This window comes from Phyllostomus hastatus, unplaced genomic scaffold (assembly GCF_019186645.2).
Source record: "Phyllostomus hastatus isolate PE091 unplaced genomic scaffold, TTU_PhHast_1.1 phas_contig_148, whole genome shotgun sequence".
Lineage (NCBI taxonomy): Eukaryota > Metazoa > Chordata > Mammalia > Chiroptera > Phyllostomidae > Phyllostomus > Phyllostomus hastatus.
The window spans coordinates 14,919,929-14,944,360 of NW_025333607.1; the positions used below are offsets into that span (position 1 = coordinate 14,919,929).

General features: G+C 53.9%; 1 protein-coding gene across 1 annotated transcript; it reads right to left on the reverse strand.

Annotated features, from left to right (window-relative positions):
- Nucleotides 1–5,178: 5,178 nt before the first annotated feature.
- MTARC1 (mitochondrial amidoxime reducing component 1) lies at nucleotides 5,179–24,227 on the reverse strand. Its single transcript, XM_045860834.1, has 7 exons — nucleotides 23,482–24,227; nucleotides 19,873–20,046; nucleotides 14,863–15,025; nucleotides 13,553–13,693; nucleotides 11,617–11,678; nucleotides 11,454–11,525; nucleotides 5,179–6,733 (listed from the first exon to the last, which is right to left on the reverse strand). The coding sequence occupies exons 1-7, from the start codon at nucleotides 23,766–23,768 to the stop codon at nucleotides 6,607–6,609; spliced, it is 1,026 nt and encodes a 341-aa protein (XP_045716790.1). The 5' UTR covers nucleotides 23,769–24,227; the 3' UTR covers nucleotides 5,179–6,606.
- Between the last annotated feature and the right edge of the window lie 205 nt (nucleotides 24,228–24,432).

The following is a 24,432-nucleotide window of genomic DNA, read 5'->3' on the forward strand; positions in this document are numbered from 1 at the left end:
CAAGTACATTCACATTATTGTGCGACCACCACCGTGCATTTCCAGAGCTCCTTTTGTCTTGCAAAACTCAAACTCGGTCCCCATGAAACAGGAAGTCCCAGTCCCCCCGCCCCCGCCCCCCAGTTCCCGGCAGCCACCATCCTATCCCACTTCCTGTCGCTATGACCCTGCCGACTGCAGGCATCTCAGATATGCGTGCAATCGACAGTATTTGTCTTCTTGTGGCTGGCTATTGCACTCAGCACAATGTCTTTGAAGGGCATCCACGCTGTCACGTGTGTCACAATCCCCTTCCTGTTTAAGGCGGAGTAACATTCCGTCGTGTGCATCCGCCACAGGTCGCCCATTCACTCTTCTGTCGGCGGACACTTGGGCTGCGTCTACCCTGGGCCCCGGTGGACAGTGCTGCTATGGACAAGGTTGTATGGGCCTTGCTTTGGGGAACAGATCAAACAATTTCACACGCCCAGAGTATCACAGCACTGTCCTCCTACCAATAAAATCTCAAAAATAATCCAATCTCTACTCCCAGAGACGTTCCAGGCAGAATCGCATTTCTGAAGCCCCAGGTGCGATCCCGCCAGAGGCCACAGGGGATGGAGAAGGGAAGATTCTGCTACGTCAAGAAGGTCCCTGGCTGTCTCTGAAGCACCCTCAGCCAGGGGACCACGATGCACACGGAGGTTCACCAGGGCCCCGTGTTTACCATACCTGGGGGGGGGGGGCGGGATGAACTCACCCCTGTGAACAGTCTGTCTTCTCAGAGACTAGTCTTTGCGCCCTAACTGCCTTCCATGCCATGTCACGGTTCAGGATGAAAACGCCACTGGCAAGCGTTTCTGAAACAAGGATTTACATCCTGCCTGAGAAGCTTAAACTGTGGCCGCCGTGAGGAAAGGCCAACGCTTCTGAGTGTGACGTCACGAGGAAGAAGGCGGGGGCTTTGAGCTGTCCTGCAGCTCGCGCCTGGGGCAGCGGCTGCCGGCACGCGGGGTGCCCGCTGGAACGATGCACAATGTCAGAAACAGCCGAGGAGAAGGGACACCTCCCCAGGGAACACAATATGGGCGCCGGAGCGGGGTGCAGGAGGGCGATTGATATAATCAAAACTCCAAGAGGGGGTGGAGCTCAAGAAACCATGGTTGAGCAACACACAGTGAAGACTTGAAATCTTCATTTTGTCCCTTTTCAAGAATCTCTATTTTGTCAGCAGACTGAGAAGAATACGGCTTTCAGAACTAAGATTCACCACCCCCCCAGGCATTAACAGTGTCCAGAAACTATGTGAGCAATCTTACTCGACATCCTCAAGACGTTGAAATCTGTCCAGCCTAAAACTGGAGGGGGAATCGTTAATTTTCTCCGTTTTCTCAGCTCAGGTACCAGATCTCAGCCCCCCCACAAAAAGCTCCAAATACATTCCCTAGGACTTCAACTGCCTTAAAATATAGACTTGCATTTATCTTGGCCACATTAACGAGATCTGTTTGACCAATACATTTATATTTATGATGGCTCAGGGCAGATTATGCTTGTTAAAATTTGTCCCTGGGACATGAAAACACTCCTCTGTCATTAATACGTTTGGTAATATAAACCACGATGTCAGGTCAACGTAAAGGGTGAAAACGTTCCGAAAGTATGCGCACATCATTTTTTAAAGCAATTGAGCCCTAATGGAATAACAAAGGTCATCATAACAAACCATTACGGCCCGGGTCTTGGCAACTCTCGCCACAGAAGAATCTCCAAGAAACGGTCATCATTCCTCCAATGTTATGGCATCCAGACGACAGGAAAGGCTCGCAGATGAGTCATGCGGGCTCAGATCCTCGGTAGCTCCGCGAGCGCCGGGTGATCCATTATTCACGTGTTTACAGAGAGCTTTCTGGGCTGATGTTAACCAGAGCCGCCTGCAAAGGAGAGCCCTCCAGCTGTCCTCCGCCGGCCCGGCCTCTGGCTAACGAGGCCGCTTTAATTGCTTGAGCAACTCATCTGGAAGGTGTCCCTCCCCGAGACCAAGCAAATACAATCTCTCCAAGACGTTCCTAGGGGTAAAGGTATGCGTCAGAAACAGCGAGGACGATGGTACTTTATTGACAGCAGCCCCAGCAAATCCCAGAGAGAGGGAGAGAGAGTTAGACTGGACTTGGAGGCCACGGGGCTCCACCGGCGCGGGAGTCTGGGCTTGGAGGCCACAGGTCAGGGGTTGGTGGGGGGCAGAAACAAGGGAATGAAGGGGGTGAAATTCAAGGCTATGCTCTTATAAGGGAGGAAGGAGAAAGAGCAGTCTAGAATGTTCTGTGAAGGGAAGGGAGCGTGACTGAGGAACACCAAGGGGGGTTAGATTAGGTTGGTCAATAGCCAAGCAAGAGTGAACTTGACCTACCCATCAGCGTGGGAAGCAGTTGGACGGGAAGCCATTTCTCAGCCCCCTTTGTTACTTAATACGACCTACAGCCCGTCCTCGAAGACTGATAGTGGGATTAAGGCAACTCCTCCTTCTGAGCTAGGGGAGGAGCATGGGACCGGGTGGCCCCACCAGGCCCCCATCAGCTGTGTCTGAGGGGACAGCAGGGTCCCAGTCAACGCTCTGGCCTGGGCCTCCTCCTTCTCCGAAGACAGTCAGGGTTGACACTGAGATCCCTCAGATGTAAAAAATATATATGCTGGTATGATCCCCATTCCAAAAACATTAGTGGTGTGGAGCCAGAGTCTTCCCCTTGCTTGAAATGGGGTAACGAGACGCCACCATAACTCTCTTGTCCATTGCTAGGAACGTGGTAGAGGCAGACAAAGTCTGGTCTTCCTGATAGGAGATCACAGTATAAAGTGCGTGTTCACGTGTGGCCGGGGGCAGTAGGGGCCCTGGGGGAATTCTGCTTCACGTCTTGGGAGCAGCTCTGCTTGGCAGGCGTCGCCACAGGAGGTAAGGCTAGCAGACAGCAAGACGGTGCCCTTCCCGGCCCAAGGAGCATCCTGGGGCATCTGTGTTACGTGGTACTGCTGTAACGCCAGGACAGAGGGTCTGTGCCTCCTTCTCTCCCTGGTCCGCCTATCCATCTCCAAATGAGGGTTTGGAAAACGAGTCCAAAGGGAACACTTCTCCCTAAGACCCGTAACAGGAAAGCTGGCCTCAGACACCCTCTCCACACATCCTTTACCCTGTAAGCCCCAGTCCCGTCCTCCCACCGGGGAGAAGACAAGGGGAAGCATGCCAAGAGAGTCCTCCTCCACCTGACCAGGGTGCCCGTGAACTTCCTCTGCCTTCCCGGGCACGTGCGTTTCCTGCTCCCCACGATTCCTTGCCCTGGCTGGCGGTCCCTGGAGATCGGAGCGGTGCTTCTCCCAGGGGGCCAGAGACAGCACCCCCTCAGGGAGGGCGGCATGAACCACCAAGAGCATTCTTCCCTGCGGGTCTCCAGAGCCTTCAGTGGGCTGCTGGCCTCTGAGGAGGAGTGAGGCAGACGCAGGACTCCCAAAGCTCCTGGGGCACGGAACTCTCCGAGAAGTGTCCCTCCGGGCAGCCTTCCCGAACTGCGTGGGCCGACGAACCGTGGGGAAGTGTGGTGTTGGGACACGGCTGCAGCACCCCGGCTACCCCTGCGATGGATGCCTGGTCTGGGAGCTGCTCTGTCTGCCACTGTGGATTGTCCCAGCTTGTCACACTCTCAGAGTTCCGGGGGGCGGGAGTGGGGGCACCTGCCAGGCACTCCCAGCTTGCCAGCTCTGGCCGTGACAGCCCCATAGGGGGCTTCCCAGAGTCACACTCGGCTGGTCAGGCGCACCCAGCCTGCACCCATAGTTTTACCAAAAACTGCTCACCCTGCCCCCAAACCACTAGGCATGCTGGGGCAGGAGGGGCATTTCTCATTGCCACACCTCCGCCTCACTTTCTGAGTGCACCTGAGTTCTTTCTGCCCTTGCGTGTAGAAGAGGCCACTTTTATCACCTGGTTGCGAATTTCTAACTTTTTCCATGGAGCCGCTCAGCAGCCCACCCAGAGCCCCTCCCACACTGCCCATGGCCAGATGTCCAGCTCTGGCTTCCTAGCCCCACTGTGACTGCAGCCCAAAGGCGCCACCAGAATGAAGCACCCATCCAGGCCGGAGGCTTTGACCTTGACTCTCCACCACCTGCAGCCGCAGGACCTTCCTGAGGGTCAGGGGCAATCTCTATCCCCGATACCACAGTTCAAGCGGAAGGGTGTGCAAATGTTCAGTATCCAAAATAACGTGACCTCGGCCCTGCCTGTAGCATTAACCAGCTCATAAATATCAAACAAATGCAAGCAAATGGCTTTTAAATCTCATTGACAGGAAGCCTGGCAACTACTTGGAGACTCTGAGGCCATTGGAACCTCTGTCTTCGAACAGGAGTCTTCCCCACACTCCGAGGAACAGAGAAGGGGTGTCCCCTCCGTCTGAGGATAACCCTGCAATGCAGGAAGACAACAGGCCTGCGCACAGTGTGGCCTTTGCACAGGTGGGGCATGTGCTGGGGAAGTGCGTTACTGCCTAGGAGGGTCCGAAGTTCATGTCCAAGGCACCCTGCTTGCCCGACTACAAACACCCAGGTCCAACCGCCCAACCAGCCTTGAGTGTCTCATTGGTTCCTAACTCTTGGCTACCCTTGGAAAGCCAACATTCACATAGTTTCTTAAACCCCGTGGGCTTTCTCCCGTGGGCTCCCCAGGTCCCACTAGTCATGCTTCTCCGCCGAACTCTTATTTTTGCCACAATCTATCTGCAGGTTCAACATAAAGCGGACTTACGGGGGAAACAGGATGAGCCAGGTCACTTGAATCTTTGAATTCTTCACCACACAGCAAGTGTGCGGAACACAAACTGCAATAATTCACTGCCCAGAAAACATATAGGCATGCACCTGCTACCTTGTCATTTTATCTTCGAGATAGGCTCAATTCCAACCATTTCTGACCCCTTTTATAAAACCAGTGAAAAATGCACAGCTTTTGGTAAAACGAAACAAAACAAAACCAAACCACAGTCACTCGATGCTCCTTCAAAAACAGGGGTTTGCTGGGGCTGCTGTGTGAGCAGGACCGGGCCCGCGAGCCCCAGGCCGCAGCAGCACCGCTGGCTTTCCCTCCCGCCCTCCTGAGTCAGCCCTCAGGGCCGCCCCCAGAGCCCAGAAGTTAATGAGATCTGAAACTAGTCAAAGTAGCTTCCTTTTATTTACATTTTTGAAACTCTTCTTTTCATGATTTTGTCGGCTCCCTAATAACACAATCAAAGCACAGAACAGTGACGATACACTTTGTCGGAAGGTAGTTCCCTCGTTCCATCAACAGAAAAAGCAGACATTGGTTTTTCAATGAATGGGCCCGTTTTCCCTTTCTCCCCTGAGAGGTCTTCAGTGGCTTATTCTGAATCACACAATCACGTTTCTTCCTGTCTGTGGACCTCAGAGGTTTCTCGCCCTGAACTTGAAGATGAGCGCCCGGTCATGCACTGATGGGGCTGCGAGGGCCCGGGAGCGCTCCGGGACAGCACAGCCACCCTTTCAGGAACGCATATGACGCTGGCAGAGAAGCAGAAAACACCTGGAGGGTACCCGACTTCCTTAAAAAAAAATATTCTAACAGAAAACTAAACCCCACCCACAGTTGTTTTTTTTTCCCCCAGTCTTTTCAACAGCATAGCCTGCGTTGCCCTCCAGTGCCACTAGATGGCACCACTTCCTGCCAAGAAGCTTCCTTTGGGTTCTTACCTGCAGAGGCGCCCTACCTTTCCTTCCCGGGCAACATCAACGGGCATCTCAGACAGCATCCCACCGGGGGTCTCCCCTCTGTGGTGCTGCTGCTCACTGTCACCCGTCGGGAGAAGCCCTGGATCATGAGTGGAATGTGTCTGATACTCTTGTTTCACCGCAGGGACGTTTTGGTTGGTCTTGCTTTTCACATGTTTCCTTATCAGCGTGTGACAGCCACCTTGTCACAGGTGGGACGTCCAGCCCGACACTTCTGCTGTCCCACAGCCCAGAGGCTGCGTGTTGACGAGGGTTCACCAAATCTCCATGGACACTGACGGAGGGGCAGCCGGGCCAGATCCAAGAAGAGCTGTGGTTCTTACATGGTCCCTGAGGGTCCTTCCAAGAGCCAGCCCAGGGCTTGAGGGGTAAAGCAAAGTGATATTCCAGCCTTATTTGGGGAGGTATTTAATTTCCATGGCGTGCCCTCCATACACGGCAATAAAACCTTCCGGAACATTCCAGAACATTCCCCTCACTCGCCCACTCTTCCTCTTTCTCTTCTTTTCTCTGTCCCTGGGGAGCAGGTAAGGAGGTGGTGGTGGAGGTGAGAGTTCTGGGTAGACGAATGTAGAAGCAGGAGAAAGAATTATCCCACAGCCGCAGTTAAACACGGTTTCAGAATCTTGTCCTTGAAGTGACTTCCTGAAGTCCGGCTTTGCTGTCGAGAGTGTATTTCTCTGCTTTGAGCACTGGGACGTCCGACAGAGGAAAGACTTGGAAATCACAGATCTAAAGAAAACGCGGAGGGCTCCGTTCCCAAAGGCTGTTCTGCAAGCGCTGGCATTTCTGAGGACATCTTTGGAGGACATCTGCCAGGACCCGTGGTTCCTATCAGGGGCCCAGCAGGTACACGGGGTCTCCCACTTTGATGGTGCCCGGGCTTTCCGGGGCAAAGTACTGTCCAAAGAGAGGCGATTTTCCATAGAGTTTCTGTTCAGAAGGCTCACACAGGCGGTAACTACAGTGGGAGAGAGATTAGGAGGAGTCACGGCCACGCATTAGCAAGAACTCCACCCGCACGCGCTTTCCCGTCGGTGGAGCTGAGAACCCACCCCACGGCGCCACCCCCATCCAAGTCTACCAGAACAGCGCCTCCCCGTGCACACGCTGCAGAACTGCAACCAGCGACCACATCCCCACCTCCTTCTCCGTGCACGTGCACGTTGCCCGTGCTTCACGTGTTTAGACCTGCGCTACCACCTTCCTTTTCCCCGACATCTCTCCTCCTGGCTCCTCACGTCTGGCACCAGGACCCCCGTCCCGCTAGTCAGTTTGAGCTCATCCCTTACACCTTTGCCCTGGCTTTCCAGAGCTGGCGCCCGGTGGCCAAGCCCCGGGATTCCTCCCGCACCCCGCCCTTTGGACTCGCCCCCTTCCGCCACATCACAAGCGTGCTTCCAGCAGGCTCCGACTGCGGCACCAACTTCTCACCCTGCCTGTCCTCCTCCTCCTCCCCCCGCCCCCTCCCTTCCAACTCTTCTTCCTACCCCCGCCTGGTCATTCCTGGGCTGGGAAACACTCAGTGGCTCCCCAGTGCCGAGAGAATAACACTCCAGCTGCGCAGCCCAGCGTCCCAGGGCCTCTGCCTGGCCCCGGACAGCCTTTCCACACCCGTCGCCCCCTGCCCCTCACAGGCACCTCCGCAGCACTGCCCTGGTCTCCTCCAGGTCCCGTCCCCTTTGCATTTTACTGGGTTGGTGGGATACCCCCTCCCCAGTTCCCATGCACGCAAACTGTACCCTGTCCTCAGTGCCCAGGTCAAATGGCGCCTTCCCAGGTAGGAAGAAGCCCAGGAGACCCCAGCCAGGAGTAACGACCCCTCCTCAGTTTTCCCTGCCTGGGCCTCGAGCGCTCACAGGCCTGGTTGTGTAGTGTGAGGGTGCATGTGTCTGTTCCGCAAGACGGGGAGTCCCTGGGGAGCAGGGACTGCGCCAAGTCCCCTGTGCGGCGCCCACCCAGCGTGGGCCCGATGTCACCACAGGCCCACAGTCATCCGAGGAACAGACGAACGTGTCGGTGAGCGAAGCCCTCTGTGAGCGGTGGTGGTGTGAACTCCTCTGTCAGAGCGAGAAGGCCAGAGGCGCCTGGGGCAGCGGACGTCTGTGAACAACACGGCAAGAGGCACCCCCTCCACCCTCCCCAGGAGAAAGTTGTCCTTCGGTGTCTCATTTAAACTAACGCCAATTTCCATCACTTTGATGCATGAAACACTTTTTACGGAAAGCATCCATTGCGCTGTATCATGCTTGGGAAAAAAAACAAAAACTACTGCAACACCTGGGTCCTGGTTGCTTTCTCCACACAGAAACAGAAACGGCTAATGAGAAGAGTGAGGGTCGAATCTCCGTAGTCAGGTTTCTGCCGTGAACTTGGACCCCGGGCTCCAGGCGCCCCTCCTGGCCTGCCCCTCCTGGCCTGCCCCTCCTCTGTCAGTGTGCAACACCGGGGACGCCCCTGGGGATCTGTGCAGGTCAGAGGGTGGTCTCTTCAGGTTCAAGGGGCGGGGACCAGCTGCTTGTGTGACTCGGGGTGTCTCCTCACTGCCAGGCTCTGTAGTCTGGGCTTCCGGTCGTCCCGGGAGGGAGCTGAGACTCGGAGCCGTGGGCATCACACATGGACAGTTTATCAAGGATGTCACACCTGCCACCTCTCAGTCTTTACAGCAGGCCTACGCGGGAACTGGGGTCACCCCCATCCCACAGGTGGGCCTCAGGGGAGTAACCGACTTGCCCGAGACCCCAGATCTAAGGGTCGGGCTGTGCCCAGAACCCAGGCCTGGCTGGCTCCGTAGCTAGGACCCTTTCGGTCAGGGGTGTGGCCCTGGGCATCCCCAGACCCGGTGAGGACACGCAGGGGCCGGGCAAGGGTGGACATGGGCAACATCTGCTCGTCCACGCGGAGGTATAGCCACTCCGGGGCTTCGCCTGACCCCACTCACCAACCACTCACATCCCACTCCCAGCCCCCAACCCCCGCGGTGGCGCTGGAGTCCGGGGGCCAAAGGAGCCCTTTAACGGCGGCGAGTGGGGCCAGGGCGTGGGTTTGTACGAGCACAGCTCTGGTTGCCTGGCTCGCAGGTGGTGGCCCACTGCACTGTTTTGGAATAGAAATGGAAGCACTACGGGAGCGAAATGTGGCCCTCTGTGGCCCAGTTGGCCCCGGCTTCCCTGGGTGCCTTCTGGCCCTGCCCACCCAACCCAATTCTGGCCCCCCCTCCAGCTCCTGCTAACACCGCCCCTGCGGCGGGGGCTCCATAAATGAGGCCAGCGGCGCCCTCTTGTGGGCACAAGGAAGTATTGCAAGCGGTTATGAAGTCTGCACGCCGAGCCTTTTGCGAATAGAGAGACCTGGAGAAACCAAGGGACTTAATGTCACACAATGAGCAGGTGATGCGCCAGATGGGGGTGGAGTGTGTCACCGTCACTGTATCTTCCCTCCTGTAGCTCAGCACGGCGCAACCTAACGCGCGGGGCCAGGGCCAATGTCGTTATTGTCGCAGTATTCATTTATCCAACCGCGCTGATGCATCCGCGAAGCAAACGGGCTTTTTCCTTCCTCTGAGGAGCAAGATGCTTTGGAAGCAAGAACGGTAACCTCTCGCCACTCTGTAAGCGTGGAAGCCACTGCCCCTTGAGAAAGGAAAGACTAATTCCTGACTGTTTCACAGACAAAGAGCCCCCTAGCCTCTGGCCTGCGGGTGACAGGCCAGCAGAGGCCTCCACAGCCCCTGGACACCACGTTTGCTTTGCTTCCCAGGATTTATGTCACGCGGCTGGCTTTCTCTGCAAGATGTATGGGTACCTGTCCCGGGGAGAACATCAATTACTACCGCGCTGGCAACTTAAATCTCAGTGAGAGGTAGGAGAAGACACCTAGTCTGGCTGCTCTGTCTCCTGGGGGCTTAGGGGCAGTTGGGGGAGGGAGTTGGGGGTCCGCAACAAGTCTGCAGAGGATCAGGAGAGCTGGCCGGTCCCTGCGACCCCGGCCTGCCGGTGTTTGGGATCCCTCCGCGTTTGGGGTCATTTATCCTCTGTGAACGCAGGTTCCCAATGGCGGGGGCGGGGGGGGGGCACTGAGGACTCCGAGGAGCTGCCCAGACACAAGGCGTCATCTCAGAAGGCCGGTCTGCCAGGGCAGGCGCTGGGCAGGTCCACGGGGAGAGGGCCCAGAGGCCCAGCCATGTGTGGGGGGCAGGGAGAACCAGACGTACGATAAAGGACGACGGCCACTTTCCCCAGTCGCTGGGCCGGTTTGACACAGTGTCACCCAGTTCTGCCCTGTCCCTCTCACTTCCTGGAGAAGAGCAGCCAGCGCCGGGGCCAGAGGGGGACCCAGTGATCATCACATCGGTCACGTGTAGCAGAGCCAGGGGTCCCCCACAGTGAGGGGCCAGAGTCACTTCCAGGGCAACGAGATCAGCGGCAGAGACTGAATTGCTGGCCCCCCAAAAAGCCACGAGTTCAGTGAGAGCTTGGAAGGAAGAGGAAGCAGCGGGACTCACACTCCAGGGGGCGCCCATGGCTCCCTCCACGGCTCCCCCCTCATGCTCTACAAGTGACACCTGGGAGCACAGGTCAGGGTCCAGGCCAAAGAGACTCAGGGGTGGCTGCGATGAGACCTGACACCCCACCTGCCTCTGGAAGGAGCCCATGAAGACGAGCACGACTGGTTCACGCTCGGAGTTTCGCCAGTGTCTCCTCCCGGATTTGACAGATGGCGGCACGGAAGTGTACGGATCCTGAATTGTTCCAGCGAAGCAATGCAGGCCGGCGGTCGGGAGTTTAGAGGGGACGTGTACGAACACACGGGGATGGACAAAATGAGGTTCACAGTTGTGAGTGCAAGGAAAGAGTCTACTCCTGTGTCATGATTCCTTAGCAGTTGTATTATGTTTGTGTTACAACTGCAAACCTCCTTTTCCCCACCCCTGCATAGATGCTTTTCTCATGATTCCGTTACCCAAAGACCGTCTCCGTGGGCAGTTCGGTTCACAGCCTTCTAGCCTTTTATCTACTCAGGTGCATTTATAGCATTTAAAAAGTAAAATCGAGTAACAAAAACGTAAGTACAGTATGTGCTGTTTTGTAGAAGCTTTTAAAAATTAATGTTATCCTAACTTGCTATGATGTAAACTTTTTTCTATAATTGTGTCTTTTGCATTAAGTTCTTGAATGGAAATCTTAAAGGAAATGTAAAAGGAGAAAGAAGAGGGTAAGGAATCCCATAGTTATTACCCAAATTCTATTTCTCGAGAATATGACACATTTTTTCCTGTATCCTTTTTTTTTGTTTTTGGACATCACTGTCTGCAGCACGTCCCAGATGTCATGCCTGCTCCCCTGCACACGTCAACACCCTTCTCCACGGCAAATGGGTGTGTCTTACGTCACCTCCATGTCCTCATAACACCCAACACATTCTGAGTATCACCTAGTACTCCATCAGTCATACAATGTGCTAACATACCTAAATAATTTTAAATTGGTTTGTTTGAACCATGAAATCTCCCTGCAAATGAAAGTCCTGTGCGCACGCAGACATTCTGGGGCCCCAACCGACAGGCATGTTTCCCAGATCCTCAGCCGCCAGGCCCCCCACCAGCCCCAAGACTGTGCGTGTGGTGGATTTCACTGCTCCTCCCTGGAGACACTAAATCCCGCCCCTCCTCCCACTCCTACCTCTTCAGCGTCTCCAGCGGCTCCTTCCTGCTCATGGCGCCGGTGTCCGGGTCCACTGTCGTCAGAATGCACCTGGGCACACAGACCCACAGAGCATCACCCCCGGGACAGAGCGGCCTCGCCCCTCCCGTCCTTCCCCCAGCCGGTGGCTGGAGCACCTTACCTGGAACAAGCCATCACCCTCCTCAGCTCCACGCCTCCAACACGAAGCTCGTTCCACGAATCCTAGGGGGCGGAACGCAAAGGTCACAGTTCACAGGAGCTCTCCTGGGCCCTCCCCCTGCCTGGCAACTCGCACCGAAGACGGGGAGACAGCAGGCTGCGCACCAGTCCTGAGAAGCCACACGCCTTCCTGTCCCCCTTGTCTCTGTGCCTCGGATGGTGTCAGTTCATTCACTGGAAGGGAAATGCTCCCTCTCCTACTACTTGTCAAGCTGTGATGGAAGGCTGCCTCCTGCAGGAAGCCTCCGGGACTGCCTCTGCTTGACTCGAGGGGGCCGGGGGAAGAAGAGGGCAGAGGCGTGGGTGAGAGAGAGGAGGCAGCTGGAGAGAGGTTGTGTCAGATTGTCTGGGGCACAGTGAAGGAGGATTAAGACCCTAAAATCTTTGCATGCGTGAGTCTTGCAACTCCCCTGGCCGAGGGGGACGGATCAACAGCAGGCCCTGGGGCCTTGTCCTCTCCGCCTCCCCGCCGGGGACTCACAGAGCCCGCCAGCCCCGGAAGCTCCGCAGCCTCTGAGGACAGCTGCGCCGGGGTCCCCACTGCCCACTTTTCAGGACAACTCATAGCAATCAGCTGCACCCCTGAAACCAAGCAGGGGAGACACGACACCCACATTTGAAAAGTTAATGACCACTGTGCTTTTTAGAGGTTCCGGAAAAGCGAGAAAAGGTCTCGGAAGGTATCACGGCTCGTGCTGGTGGAAGCGTGCAGGTGAGAATTGTCCTGGGGCGTTAGAGGACAAATCTTCAGGGTTTTCGGGAGAGGGGGGATTGGTACCGAGTCTCCCGGGGTGCAGATTTTGAGAGGAACAGGGAAGCATGAGGGGGCTCCAGGCCATCGTTAGAAGGGGGGACACTGGGAGACAAGAACATCAGACTGCTATCCTGACCTTGGGCTGAAGATCAAAGCCCATAAGCTGAACCTCACCTGCCCCTTGCTTTGGTGACCACAACCCAGAGACAGAGTCCCAGACTCAGAATTTTAATTCCCATAGTGTGCATTATCCCTAATATGTGTATCGCAGGCTTTTCTCGCACGTCAGGAAATGGGCCCCTTAACTGCCCATTTCTCAGCAGGCCAGGAAGCTGGGCACCTTTTTACAACAGCCTGTCATGTACACACTATCCCACCAGGGGGCACTGTTGTAAAAAAACCCATAAAAGATCCCACAAGGAGAAAGAGTTCCAGCGAGGAAATTCATTTAAGAAATATTTCCACAGCTTCTTTTACGTGCAATAAAAACTGCTAGGAATTGATTCACAGATACATTAGGTAAAAAATCCACCATGTAAGGAAAGATTCTACAGTGTTTGGAAAAGGGGAAGAAAAGGAGAAACTATTGCATATTCAGTGCCGAGCACGGGCCCAGAGCTGTGTTTAACACTGGTGAGGAATCCGTGAATATCCTCCTGCCAGAGCACTGCCCCTGGAGGGGAAAGGACGTGGGTGTGGGAGAGGCTTTGGAGCGGGACGCAGCTCCGCCGGCCCCCGGAAGCCACACCTCCGCCTGGAGCGCATGCGTCTGTATCCCCCACACGGATGGGGGCTCAGCACTTTGAAAAGGGGCGCCGTGTCGGAAGGGGCCAATAAATAACACATCTTTAGAAATCACCTAGTAGAAAGCCAAAGACGCTTGCACCTTAAAAATCAAGCAGCCCTGGCTAGCGTAGCTCAGTGAATTGAGCACAGGCTGAGAACCAAAGTATCGCAGGTTCGATTCCCAGCCAGGGCACATGCCTGGGTTGCAGGCCAGGGCCTCCAGCAACCACACATTGATGTTTCTCTCTATCTCTCTTTCTCCCTCCCTTCCCTCTCTAAAGATAAATAAATAAATCTTTTTAAAAAATCAAGGAAAAGGGCAAGGAAGGAGTGTTACCTCCGCGTAGCCGGCACACCCCGAAATGACGATATTGGGCCTGAAGTTGGCGGCTTTGACCTTCTGCTGCAGCCGGCCGTTGAGGTCGGCCAGCGAGGCCTCCGAGAGGACCAGGAGAGGGCTGGCGTCGGCGTAAGCGACCTGAATCGGGGCAGAAACTGTTACTACACAGGGGCCCCGGGGGGCTTCTCAGTGGTCACCCGCCCAGCCAGTCCTTGGAACCCGACCCACAGTCCCCCCTGCCCACAGTCTTTCTAACTATTTCTCTGGTCCACGTTACGGGAAAGTCAGTGATTCCGAAGCTTTAACCAGCCTTGCAGATCACAGGGATTATAGCGGGGAGAGAAGAGGACATGAACTTGGGATCCTAGAGCAGCCAGTGGGCCGGTGCCCTTGGGGAAGCCAGCCCCCGTTTTCAAGCCTCTAGCTTCACAGTTGTTTTAGTGAGGTGGTTGGGTGCGATGACCTCATTATGCGTGAATAAAAAGTCATTCTGAGTTCGTGGGTACTTCGTTGTTAACGCAACCTGCCAATCAGTGTTAGGGACTCGAGGGGCTCTGACGACCCTCATTTGTTAACGGTCTAGTGACTGGACCCCATGGCTTCGTGCTACCGGCCCCGCTGCTACGATGAAGACGAGCAGCCCGGTCCCTGGGAGGGCCAGTCCGGTCACCTCAAGCCCGTGGGTCGCCACACCCACACCCGTTTGCCCCACTGTGACCTGACCCCCCAGTGCGCTCCCGCTGTCCAGAGGCCAGACTCCCCACGCGGTGGTAGACGGGAGCAGAAAAGACGCTGCACAGAACCGCTTTGAAACCCCAAGAGCGCCCTGGCTGGCATAGCTCAGTGGATTGAGCCCGGGCTGAGAACCCAAGTGTCGCAGGTTCGATTCCCAGCCAGGGTACATGCCTGGGTTGCAGGCCATAATCCCCAGCAACCGCACATTGATGTTTCTCTCTCTCTCTCTTTATCTCCCTCCCTTCCCTCTCTAAAAATAAATAAATAAAATCTTAAAAAAAAAAAAGAAAGAAACCCCAAGAGCACCAGCAGCTTGCATAAATAGCCAGGTAGGCGCTCGGAGCCAAAGACACAAGGCTCTCCCCCGATACACAGATGCTGCTGCTAAGGGAAGCGCTGTGGTTTTGCCCGTTGCTGTCGCCTGCGGGCCGCCCAGCCAAACAGCAGGGCTGAGCTCAGCAACATGCACCCTGTCTGACGGCTGGAGACTGGGACGGACAGCGCTCAGCGCCGAGGGAGCCTGCCTCCCAAAGGACACCCCGAAGGCCAAAGCCAAGGACCGAGCCTCTGACCTGGTCTGTGGGCCGGAACACGTCCTTCATCTGGTGGGACTTCCTGGGTCGCATGTGAGGCTCGAAATGCACCAGGCGGCAGGGCCGGGTCTTCAGGAAGCTGGTGACCCACCGGGCCGCCGCCTCGCCGCAATCCCTGCCCTGGATCTCCAGGCCGTGAACCCTGAAAGGGTGGCAGGAGCAAAGAATGGCCATGGCTTTGAAAACCTGGACATCCTACCATGCCCTGCCCATATCAGAAAAGTCACAACAAACTATGATGTCACTGTCATTCTGAAACCGGAAAAGACACCGGAGTTTGGGCTGCCTGTCACTACCAAACCCTATAAGCAATGACAGCAATTGAATCTTCCTGGTCACTTTAGTCAGATGGCTGGCGATTTGAGAAGGTGGCAGGTTCACACCCTAACAGACCATCTTGTCTTTTCTCTCCAGGACAAGGTTTTTATAGCCGGGAATACACAAGGTGTGGTGAGGGGTTTTGGAATTCAGGGAGGGTCAGGTAGAAGAAGCTGCAGCATTCCTGTTCCGGGTGGTTAGCTGTCCCCAGGGGCAGGTGGTCGCCTGCCCCTCCCTGAAACACAATGGCCTGGATGCCTCCACTTGCCCCCAGGTGGTAATCTTCAGCAGTGCCCCAGGAGGTCGGCTGTTTTCCCAGGAGCGAGAGTGGGCCTTATCTGTAGTTTCTGAAACAAAAGCTTTAACATATACATTCCTTGCTAAGCTTATCACTTTTTACCTTAAACTAAAATTTTCGAACTTTTAAGTCCCCTATCAATTCCTAAATTATCAGGAGACACAATTTTACCCCGTCCCTGCCTCTGTGATTGAATATCCAGTTTTCTCGAGACCATTTATTGAAGAGACGGTCCGTTTCCCCTGGATTATTCTTGGCGCTCTTGTCAAATATTAGTCAACCATACAGGCATGGGTTTATTTCTGGGCTCTTGATTCTGGTCCATTGATTGGTTGTATTCATGCCAGGACTGTTTTGATTATTATTGCTTTGGAGTATAGTTTGAAATCAGGAAGTGTGATGCCTCCAGTTTTGTGGGTCTTTTGTGGTTCTATGCAAATTTTAGGATTATATTCTTTTATTTCTGTGAAAAAATGCCATTGGAATTCTGATAGGGATCGCATTCAATCTGTGGATGGCTTTGGGTAGTATGGTCATTTTAACAATATTAATTCTTCCAATCCATGACCAGGAAATGTCTTTTCATCTGCTTGTGTCTTCCTCAATGTCTTTCATCAGTGTCTTGTAGCTTTCAGTGCACAGATGTTTCACCTCACTGGTTAAAATTATTTACAAGTATTTTATTGTTTCTGATACAAACTATTGTGAATGGGATGGATTTCTATATTTCTCTTCAGCTATTTTGTAGTTAGTGTTTAGAAACACACGTGATTTCTGTATGCAGATTTTTTTATCCTGCAGCTTCACTGAATTTGTTGATTAGTTCTTGCACTATTTTAGTGGAGTCCTTAAGATGTTCTCTTTATAAGATCTTTATATCTGCAAAAAAAATTTTATTTCTCCCTTCCTGCCCATTCTAAATTGACCTCCTAACGGTCAGAGGGCTGATGTACACAAGCTGTGAGGATAAACACAGGATCATCTATCTGCCTTGCTCTTTGCTGGTCGAGAGAAAGAATAAATAAAATGAACAAAATAAAAACACCAAAATTCATCCACCCCAATGCCTATTACCTTTCAAAGTAGTCATCTTGGGAAGCAATGTAATCATTCTAACATTAATCCTGTGGGAGGGGGCGGAGCTCTGCAGCCACCGTGGGTGAGAATAATTCTACCAAGACGTGATCTACTTGGGGAGTAAAGGTAGTCAATCTCTCAGAGGAGAAGGGCCTTGAGACCATTCCTTGTGGGCTTTTATTGGGTTTAATTTGCATAGGAATACAGGGTGTAAAGCTCATCAATCATTGTTAGGCGGTAATGATCAAACAATAAATAACATTCAAGGAACTATGAGGACTTATTCTGAGTCAGGGTTAGATAGCAAAAGGGCCATAAAACTTTGGGTAACAAACTCATTTTATGCTTGGACCCTGATCAGAAAATTGAGGGAATTCTTAGCAAAGCAGGTTTCACAGGATTTTATGCGTTCTTTCTTAGGCCTGATCGCCCTGGGGAAACTGCACATTCCAACACGGGGCGCGCCCACCTCCAGCGTTGTTTCAGGCTTCAGGCAGGTGGGGCATGTGGGCAGCCAAGAGATTAGGAGACTTTTTATAGACAGAATGGGGACTCAGGCTATGTCAAAGTCAATGGCGAGGGTCCATCACCCCCTTTTTCTACAGCCCCCCAACTCCTTCCCTGATGACCCCTTGTGACCATGCCTGTCTTAGGTCGTCCCTCCCTTGAGGAATCTTACCCCTCATTGGCTAGTCAGTCATTCCCCTGGGGCACTACTGGAGATTACCACCTGGGGCCAAGTGGAGGCATCCAGCCATTGTGTTTCAGGGAGGGGCAGGCGACCACCTGGCCCTGGGAACAGCTAACCACCCAGGACAGGACTGTTGGCAGCTTTTTCTACCTGACCCTCCCTGAATTTCAAAACCCCTCACCACACCTTGTGTATTCCCTGCTATAAAAACCTTGGCCTGGAAAGGAAAGACAAGATGATCTGTTAGGGTGTGAACCTGCCACATTCTCAGATTGCTGGCCATCTGACTAAAGTGACCAGGAAGATTCAATTGCTGTCATTGCTTATAGGGTTTGGTAGCGACAGGCAGCCTGAACTCCGGTGTCTTTTCCGGTTTCACAAGGTCTTTTTACTCAGCTTTAGCCATGGCGGGGGCATGGAGGGGCATTACTACTTAAAAACCAGGCAGGGCAATTCCCCGTATAACCCTAACGAATTTAGAAAACACCCAAGTATGTTAAGTCAAATAAATAAATAAAGCCTCCCCAATCCAAACATCCCTAAAGCCTTTGACAGAGATAGTGTTGCCTAAGGAATCTTATAAAGGCCCTAATCCTCTGTATCCTAACTGTGGTTGGCGTGGCTTGCGTGAAAATCAAGTAACAACCTCCACCATGAAAACAGGTGTGCTGGCTATGGTCGTGACCTTTTGAAGGTCACCCTGAGGCCTCCCAAAAGCCAACATGAATCTTCAGGGAACTGTGGGCTGAAGTTACAACTGCCCCACGAGAGAATGGCCCGGGCTGTAACGGCAACCCCAGGTCCAACAGGTTCTGGACATCTTGCCCCAGGAGTTTCAGCATTTCTCAGTCTGCCGTTTCCAAAGATGCTCTTGTTCAGTCTCTGGGGCACAGCCCAAAGCCCGTATGGGATCAAGGAAACGTTTTTGCACCACTGCAGATGCATTAGGAATTACATGAAAAAAGTTTGCACCACAAGAAAGAAGGGGCAGCTGTCTGATCATTGCAGACAAGCAGGAACCCGGATACGAACAAACACGAAATAGAAACCACAATAGACGTATTAAAAATGCAAATTAAATCAGCCAGACATTTTCCCCACACAAATGGCAAACTATTTTTGAACATGATGATCAGAATGTCATTAGGGAAAGATGCCCAATAAACTGTCTGTGGCAGTATAGCTGGTGACCATTCTGCAAAAACAATTCAGCAACATGTAGCAAAACGCCGACGGGACCCATACTGCTGCTTCTAACAAAACCAATGCTAAAACTTTCCCCTAAGGAAGTAATAAGAGATGTGAACAAAGGTTTATGCTGAGATATTTATCACATTCTTCTTCATACTTGGAAAAAATTAAAAATAACTCCAATGTTTAAATGTGAGGACACCCCACACAGGGACACACTGTGCCAACATGAAAAATGGTATTTTTGAAGATTTTTTTGACAATATGAGAAAATATCAATGTATCAACTAAGTATATAACAGTATTCAAGACTCTGATTTTTTTGCACTGCTTCAGTTTGGTTTTAAATGTATTTGCCATAGAAACAGAAAGAAAATATGTCAAAATACTAACTATTGTTATTTCAGGTGGGTTTCATTTCTCTTTTGGGAGGGCGGTATTTTCTCATTTTTCAACTATGAATGTATATTTGTTTTGTAATCAGAAAAAAACCCCAACCAAATTATAATAGAAGTGTATTATTATGTTTACAACTCCAGGGTATTATAGAAATTATAATTGGTATTGCCCTTGATGAACTTCTGGGGGCCTTCTGACATTTTTCAGCTAACTACATTTTTGGATGATACATTCTACAATAGGTTATGCATTATTACATGTAGCATTTTTATTCAAAAGCCAGAAACTGGAACAAAAGAGCAGTTAGGCCAAATTTTCATCTTCCCACAAGAGGATTTAAAAAAATCAACCCTAGGCATGACTTCTTAGAAGCGATGCCACTTTCCCTGGAATCTCTGCCTCCGCGGAGCTCATCTGACGGCGGGGGACCAGGTTCCCCTTTGTACAGAGGGGCCCCCTGGGACTCGGGCCCCCTGGGACTCGGACCCCGGGGAACCCGCAGGTCCGATCGCTCCGCTGGTGGCGGTGGCTCGTTTGTATTTTGGAACCTGCACCTCACGAGTCAGAGCCACCTGTGACTCCTCGCTGGGACTGGGAAGGTTCCCCGTCCACCCAGGCAAAGCAGGGCAGGTCCCAAATCGCACACAGACCTCATCTCACCTCGCCCAGGCCGGTCCCCCCAGTCACTCCCTCCCCACTCCGGTCCTCTAGCCTTCGAGTGGTGCTATCCGTCCCTACGCTTTTGTCCTCAGGGTTTCCTCACCTAGGACGTTTATGTCTGCCCCCCACCCCTTGTTCCTCCTCCCTTTAGACGGTCAGGACACTGAGGACTGGCCCCCACGTGCACGTGTGGTGCCCTTGCAATCCGGGCTCATTCCGGATCACCTTCCGCAGGATCCCCTCCATAATTTGAGCTTTCTCGACACTTCGTGCGTGAGTGCGCGCGCAGACACTATGCGGGGCGGGGGGTGGGGGGGGTGGGGTGGCCGCGGACTAAGGACCACCGTTCCCTTACCTGCACTTCCACACCGCGCCTGCAGAGGGCGTCCTGAGGGGCAGCAGCAGGTCCTCCATGGAGGGTGCGTGGAGGGTCAGGGCGTCCCCCTCACTGGTCACGGAAATCACGACCAGGCGAGGTTCCTGGCGAGCGGTCACCATGTTCCCCGTCTCATCGATCACCAGCCAAAACCTGCCGTGTTCAAAACACGAGAGGTGTACGGGCTGCCGTGACAGGCTGCGAGTCAACGGGACCTGCGGTCACGACGGTCCTCTCTGAATCCCTCCCGGTGAGCCTGGGCTGTGCGCGCGTGTGCCTTTGCGTGCGTCTGTCTGTCTGTCTGTCTGTCTGTCCGTCCGAAACATCAACTCGGCAGCCCAGCCAGACTGAGTCCGTCAGTCCATTTCAAAGGGTCAAATAATCAATCACTTGAGCATCCGACCTCATTTCTAGAGAGCATCCCAAGCTCCTCGATGAATTCTGCTTTCTTTTTTTTTAAGATTTTATTTATTCATTTTAGAGAGGGAAGGGGGGGAGAGAGAGGGGGGGAGAGAGAGAGAGAGAGAGAGGAACATCAATGTGCGGTTGCTGGGGGTTCTGGCCTGCAACCCAGGAATGTACCCTGGCTGGGAATCAAACCCGCGACACTTTGGTTCGCAGCACGCACTCAATCCACTGAGCTACGCCAGCCAGGGCTGAATTCTGCTTTCATCTCACCTGATGGAGAGTCTGACCACTTTCCTTCAACTGGCCCCCTGGAGTGACGATTGTGGATTGCCCAGAACAACGTGGAGGGCCCGCAGTGCCGGACACGCAGTAGGCACTGGGCTCCCACCCACTGAAGTCACAACGTCGTTGCTCTGTCATTCACAGAGCCCGGAGCTCAGCTGCCCACCTGCAATGCCACGTACACCTTGCCAGATCCACCCTCCCCTTGAAAAAAATTAATGCTCCAGCATTCAGAACTGTGAACTCTGCCATTTACTCAAAGGTCTACTGCTAACATGGACAATATTATTTCTGGCCAGTACTCCTGGTCTAGAGGTGCTTACCACAAGGAAAAAAAAAAAGGAGAAATTAGAGCAATAGAAAGACCGTTTCCAGAGAAAGAACAATGGTAAACATATTGCTGTTTTGGTCATTTCGATTCACACCGGACTGGATGAGCACCACTGCAGAAGTGGGCTCGTGCTTTGGGGGTCCGCAGGTGTTAAGGAAAAAGCCGGCAGGTGCTTTGGGTCATCACCTCCAGCCAGTGATGGTGGCCCAGGTGTGAGGCTAACGCGCAGAAAGAGGTTAAGGGAAGCCTTCTCCGGGACTGCCCTTTCATTGGCCCTTCACCCTGGAGGGGGTGGAGCTCTGGCCTGAGCCGGATCCCTGGGAGCAGGATACGAACGTCCTTTCTAGTAATTCTTCCCAGTCATGATGGCAGCCTGATCTCTCTAAAATACCAATCTGATCCTGTCACCCCTCTGGCCAAGTCCCTCCGTGGTTCCCCCTCTCGGGATAAACCCAAACTCTTCAGCGAGGCAGGAATTGTCCCCTCCCCCCGCCCTCACACAGGCCAGCCTTCCACTTCCCTTTTCATTGTTTACTGCAGTGATATATGTGTGTGTATGTACATACATACATAGTTACATACATCATCTGATACCCGGCATATTCCGAGGTGTACACCCTGAAGAACTGAAACCAGGACTCAGGCAGAGACTCGCACACCCACTTGCACAGAGGCACCGTTCACAACACCAAAGGGTGAGACAACCCGGTGCCCATCCATAATTCGTTTTTAAATGTGGTTTTAACCATTTTCAAGTGCGCAGCTCAGCGGCATTCAGTGCACTCACAGCACTGTGCAACCTCCAGCACCACCCACGTCCAAGCCCTTTCATCATCGCAAACAGACACTGTGTACCCATGCAGCCATGAGCCCCGTTGCCCGCTCCCCCCAGCCTGGTAACCTCTAGCCCAGCTCCACCAATTTGCCTATTTTAGATAGCTCCTGTGAGTGGATGCATGCAATATTTTTTGTGTGTGTCTGGCTTACTTAACACAATGTTTTCAAGACTTATCCATCCTACAGGGTGTATCAGAACTTCATTTTTTTAGCAGAATTATACTCCATCGTGTGCATGCGCATGATGTTTATCCAGCCATCTGCTGACGGAGCTGGGTTGACTCCACCTTCCGGCCACTGTGAATAACGCTGCAGGGAACAGGTGAATGAGTGGTTTTTCAAGTTCCTGCTTTCAATTGTTTTTGGTAAAGAGTCAATACCTCAGAGTGCACCAGCCTTTGCCCCAGTGTACCTGTCCTCTCAAACCCACGGTCCTGACCCAGCAAACTCCTTCTTTCTAGAATGTTCGTCTCCCAACCTGCGTGTCTGGAAAATTCATAATTATGCTAAACTTCGTGCAAGCTCCACTGGCATTCCTGACCCCACCAGCCAGTTTCTGGTGCTCCTTTCTCTGGGTTCCCTAACACTTGTCACATTGAGTGAGGTGTCACAGAGGACGGGAAGCCTTTAATTACATCTCTTGGCTGCATTTCTTGGTAACATGACAATGGAGAACTTATTGTCATTTGTGGTACAAATGCCAGCTCTTCTTCTTATGCACTGTAATGTGACCTCAATACACTTTTTTGAATTGATGTTGCAAAATTACAATGCCCTTTTGCCTCTGAGCCTGCAGAACCAAATCCTACCATCTTTCAGCGCCTGCGTACAAGCCTTGGCATAGCTGGGATTCTAGGCTCCCTTCCTGAAGCAGAGATGCATAGCTCACCTTTCAAATGTCTCAGGAATTGCCCTCTGGCTGGGGAGCTGGGGGGAAAGTTACGGTCCCTCAGCCTGCAGGTCACCCACAGAAGCTGTGAGGGCTGCTTTGGGGAGCAAGGAGTTTGAGGTGCAGCCTTACAATGAGGCCGGGAGATGGCCCGAACCCTGACCCAGAAGAGGTCAAAGCCCCTTGCTCTGGGCTTTTATGACCTTAGCTGAACCCGAGGAATGCACAGAGTGTGCCTACCCAGGCAGACAAACAAAAGCACTGTTCTACAAAGTAACAGTGTGCGCCAGAGAACCAGCCACAGTCCTGAGTGTGGCTCCGAATCTCAGCTTCTCAATCCATAAAAGCATGCTTGAGAGAACTGGGGGGAGTAACCTGGGCAATAGCACTTTTTAAGATGCAAGAAACGTCAGCTTCCACTGCCGTCATTTCCACGTGATCCTGTGCTCCCTCTTTGAGGGCTGGGCTTGGGGACTCCGAGCTGTCCCAAGTTCTCAAGAGACGGTGACTAAAATTATTGAGGCGGGGACCAGTCCTGGCTCTAGCTTCGGCTAGACGGAGTTTAACTAAGTCCACGAGCATCGGCTGACACCTGGGGACGGAGACCACACCTCTTCAGGAGCGAAATAGGCGAACGAGGTGGAAAGACAGCCACCCCGGGAAAGCAGGTCCGGACCCAGGCGTGTGCTGCTGGGAGGAGAGGGATCCCTTTTCTTTGTCCCTGTCCCGCCCAGCTCTCGGTTACAGGAAGGACCCGTGACCTCCCGGCCCCGCCGCATCCCCAGCAGGTCCCGTGCAGCCCCTCACCACCCCCACCCCCAACTCCAGGACTTCAGCATACCTGTCCCGCAGGTTGCCGCTGCGCAGCCCCAGGGCGGTGCACTCGGCCTCGCTCACCGCCACCCCCTTGCAGGACTTGACCGGGTAGATCCACAGCTGCGCCACGGTGCCCACCTGCTGCAGCCGCCGCGGCCGCCTGGACCGCGTGCGGCGCCAGACGACCGTCCCCAGCGCCACCGCGGCCAGTCCCAGCGCTGCCGCTGCGAGCCAGGCGGTCCTGGGCTGCGCGGACGATCGTGGCGGTGGGACACGGAGGCGGCTCAGCACCGAGGAGCCCACAGCGCCCATGGCTCAGCAGTTGCGGGTGGGCCAGGCGGGGAGCTGGGCGGGGTCACCGCGGTCCCAGGTCAGCCCTTGGTGCAACCTTTGGTCCGGAGCCCAGCAGGAGGGCCGGTCCGTTCCGGGAACCCATGCCCGGCCTATCGGAGCGCTCCTCTCCGGAGGGGTGGGCCCGGGTCACGCAGTGCGAGCCAGCTCGGCTTCCAGGGTCTTCCAGCCGCCGCTTCCTGCACCTTCCCGCCTGCAGCCGCTGGCGGTGCGTTCCCCGCAAGAACTACCCTCCCCGCCGGGCCTCCAGGGGGAGCCTGCGGCCAGCGGGAAACCGGGGAAAACAGATGATCCCCTTGCCCCTACCCCATTTCCAACCGCTGCTCACCCTCTCCGTCTCCCCACACCTGTGAAATGAGGAATTGTGGTCGGGGGACATTCAGATATTGGGGTGCATCCCTGAGCCCACCTCTTCCAGGAATGAGCTGGAAGGAAAAGGGTCTAGCCCCGCCCCCCCAAAATGTTGACTAACGTGCGCCCCCCTGGGGACAGAGTCGATAACCACACATCTCAGAACGTTCAACGGTGTGTACCGCCAGCTGCTGCAGGCAGGCCACCCGAGTCCTCCCTGACGCCCCCCAACCCCGTCCCCACCAACAACAGGAGGTCACGTGCGGGGGGGGGG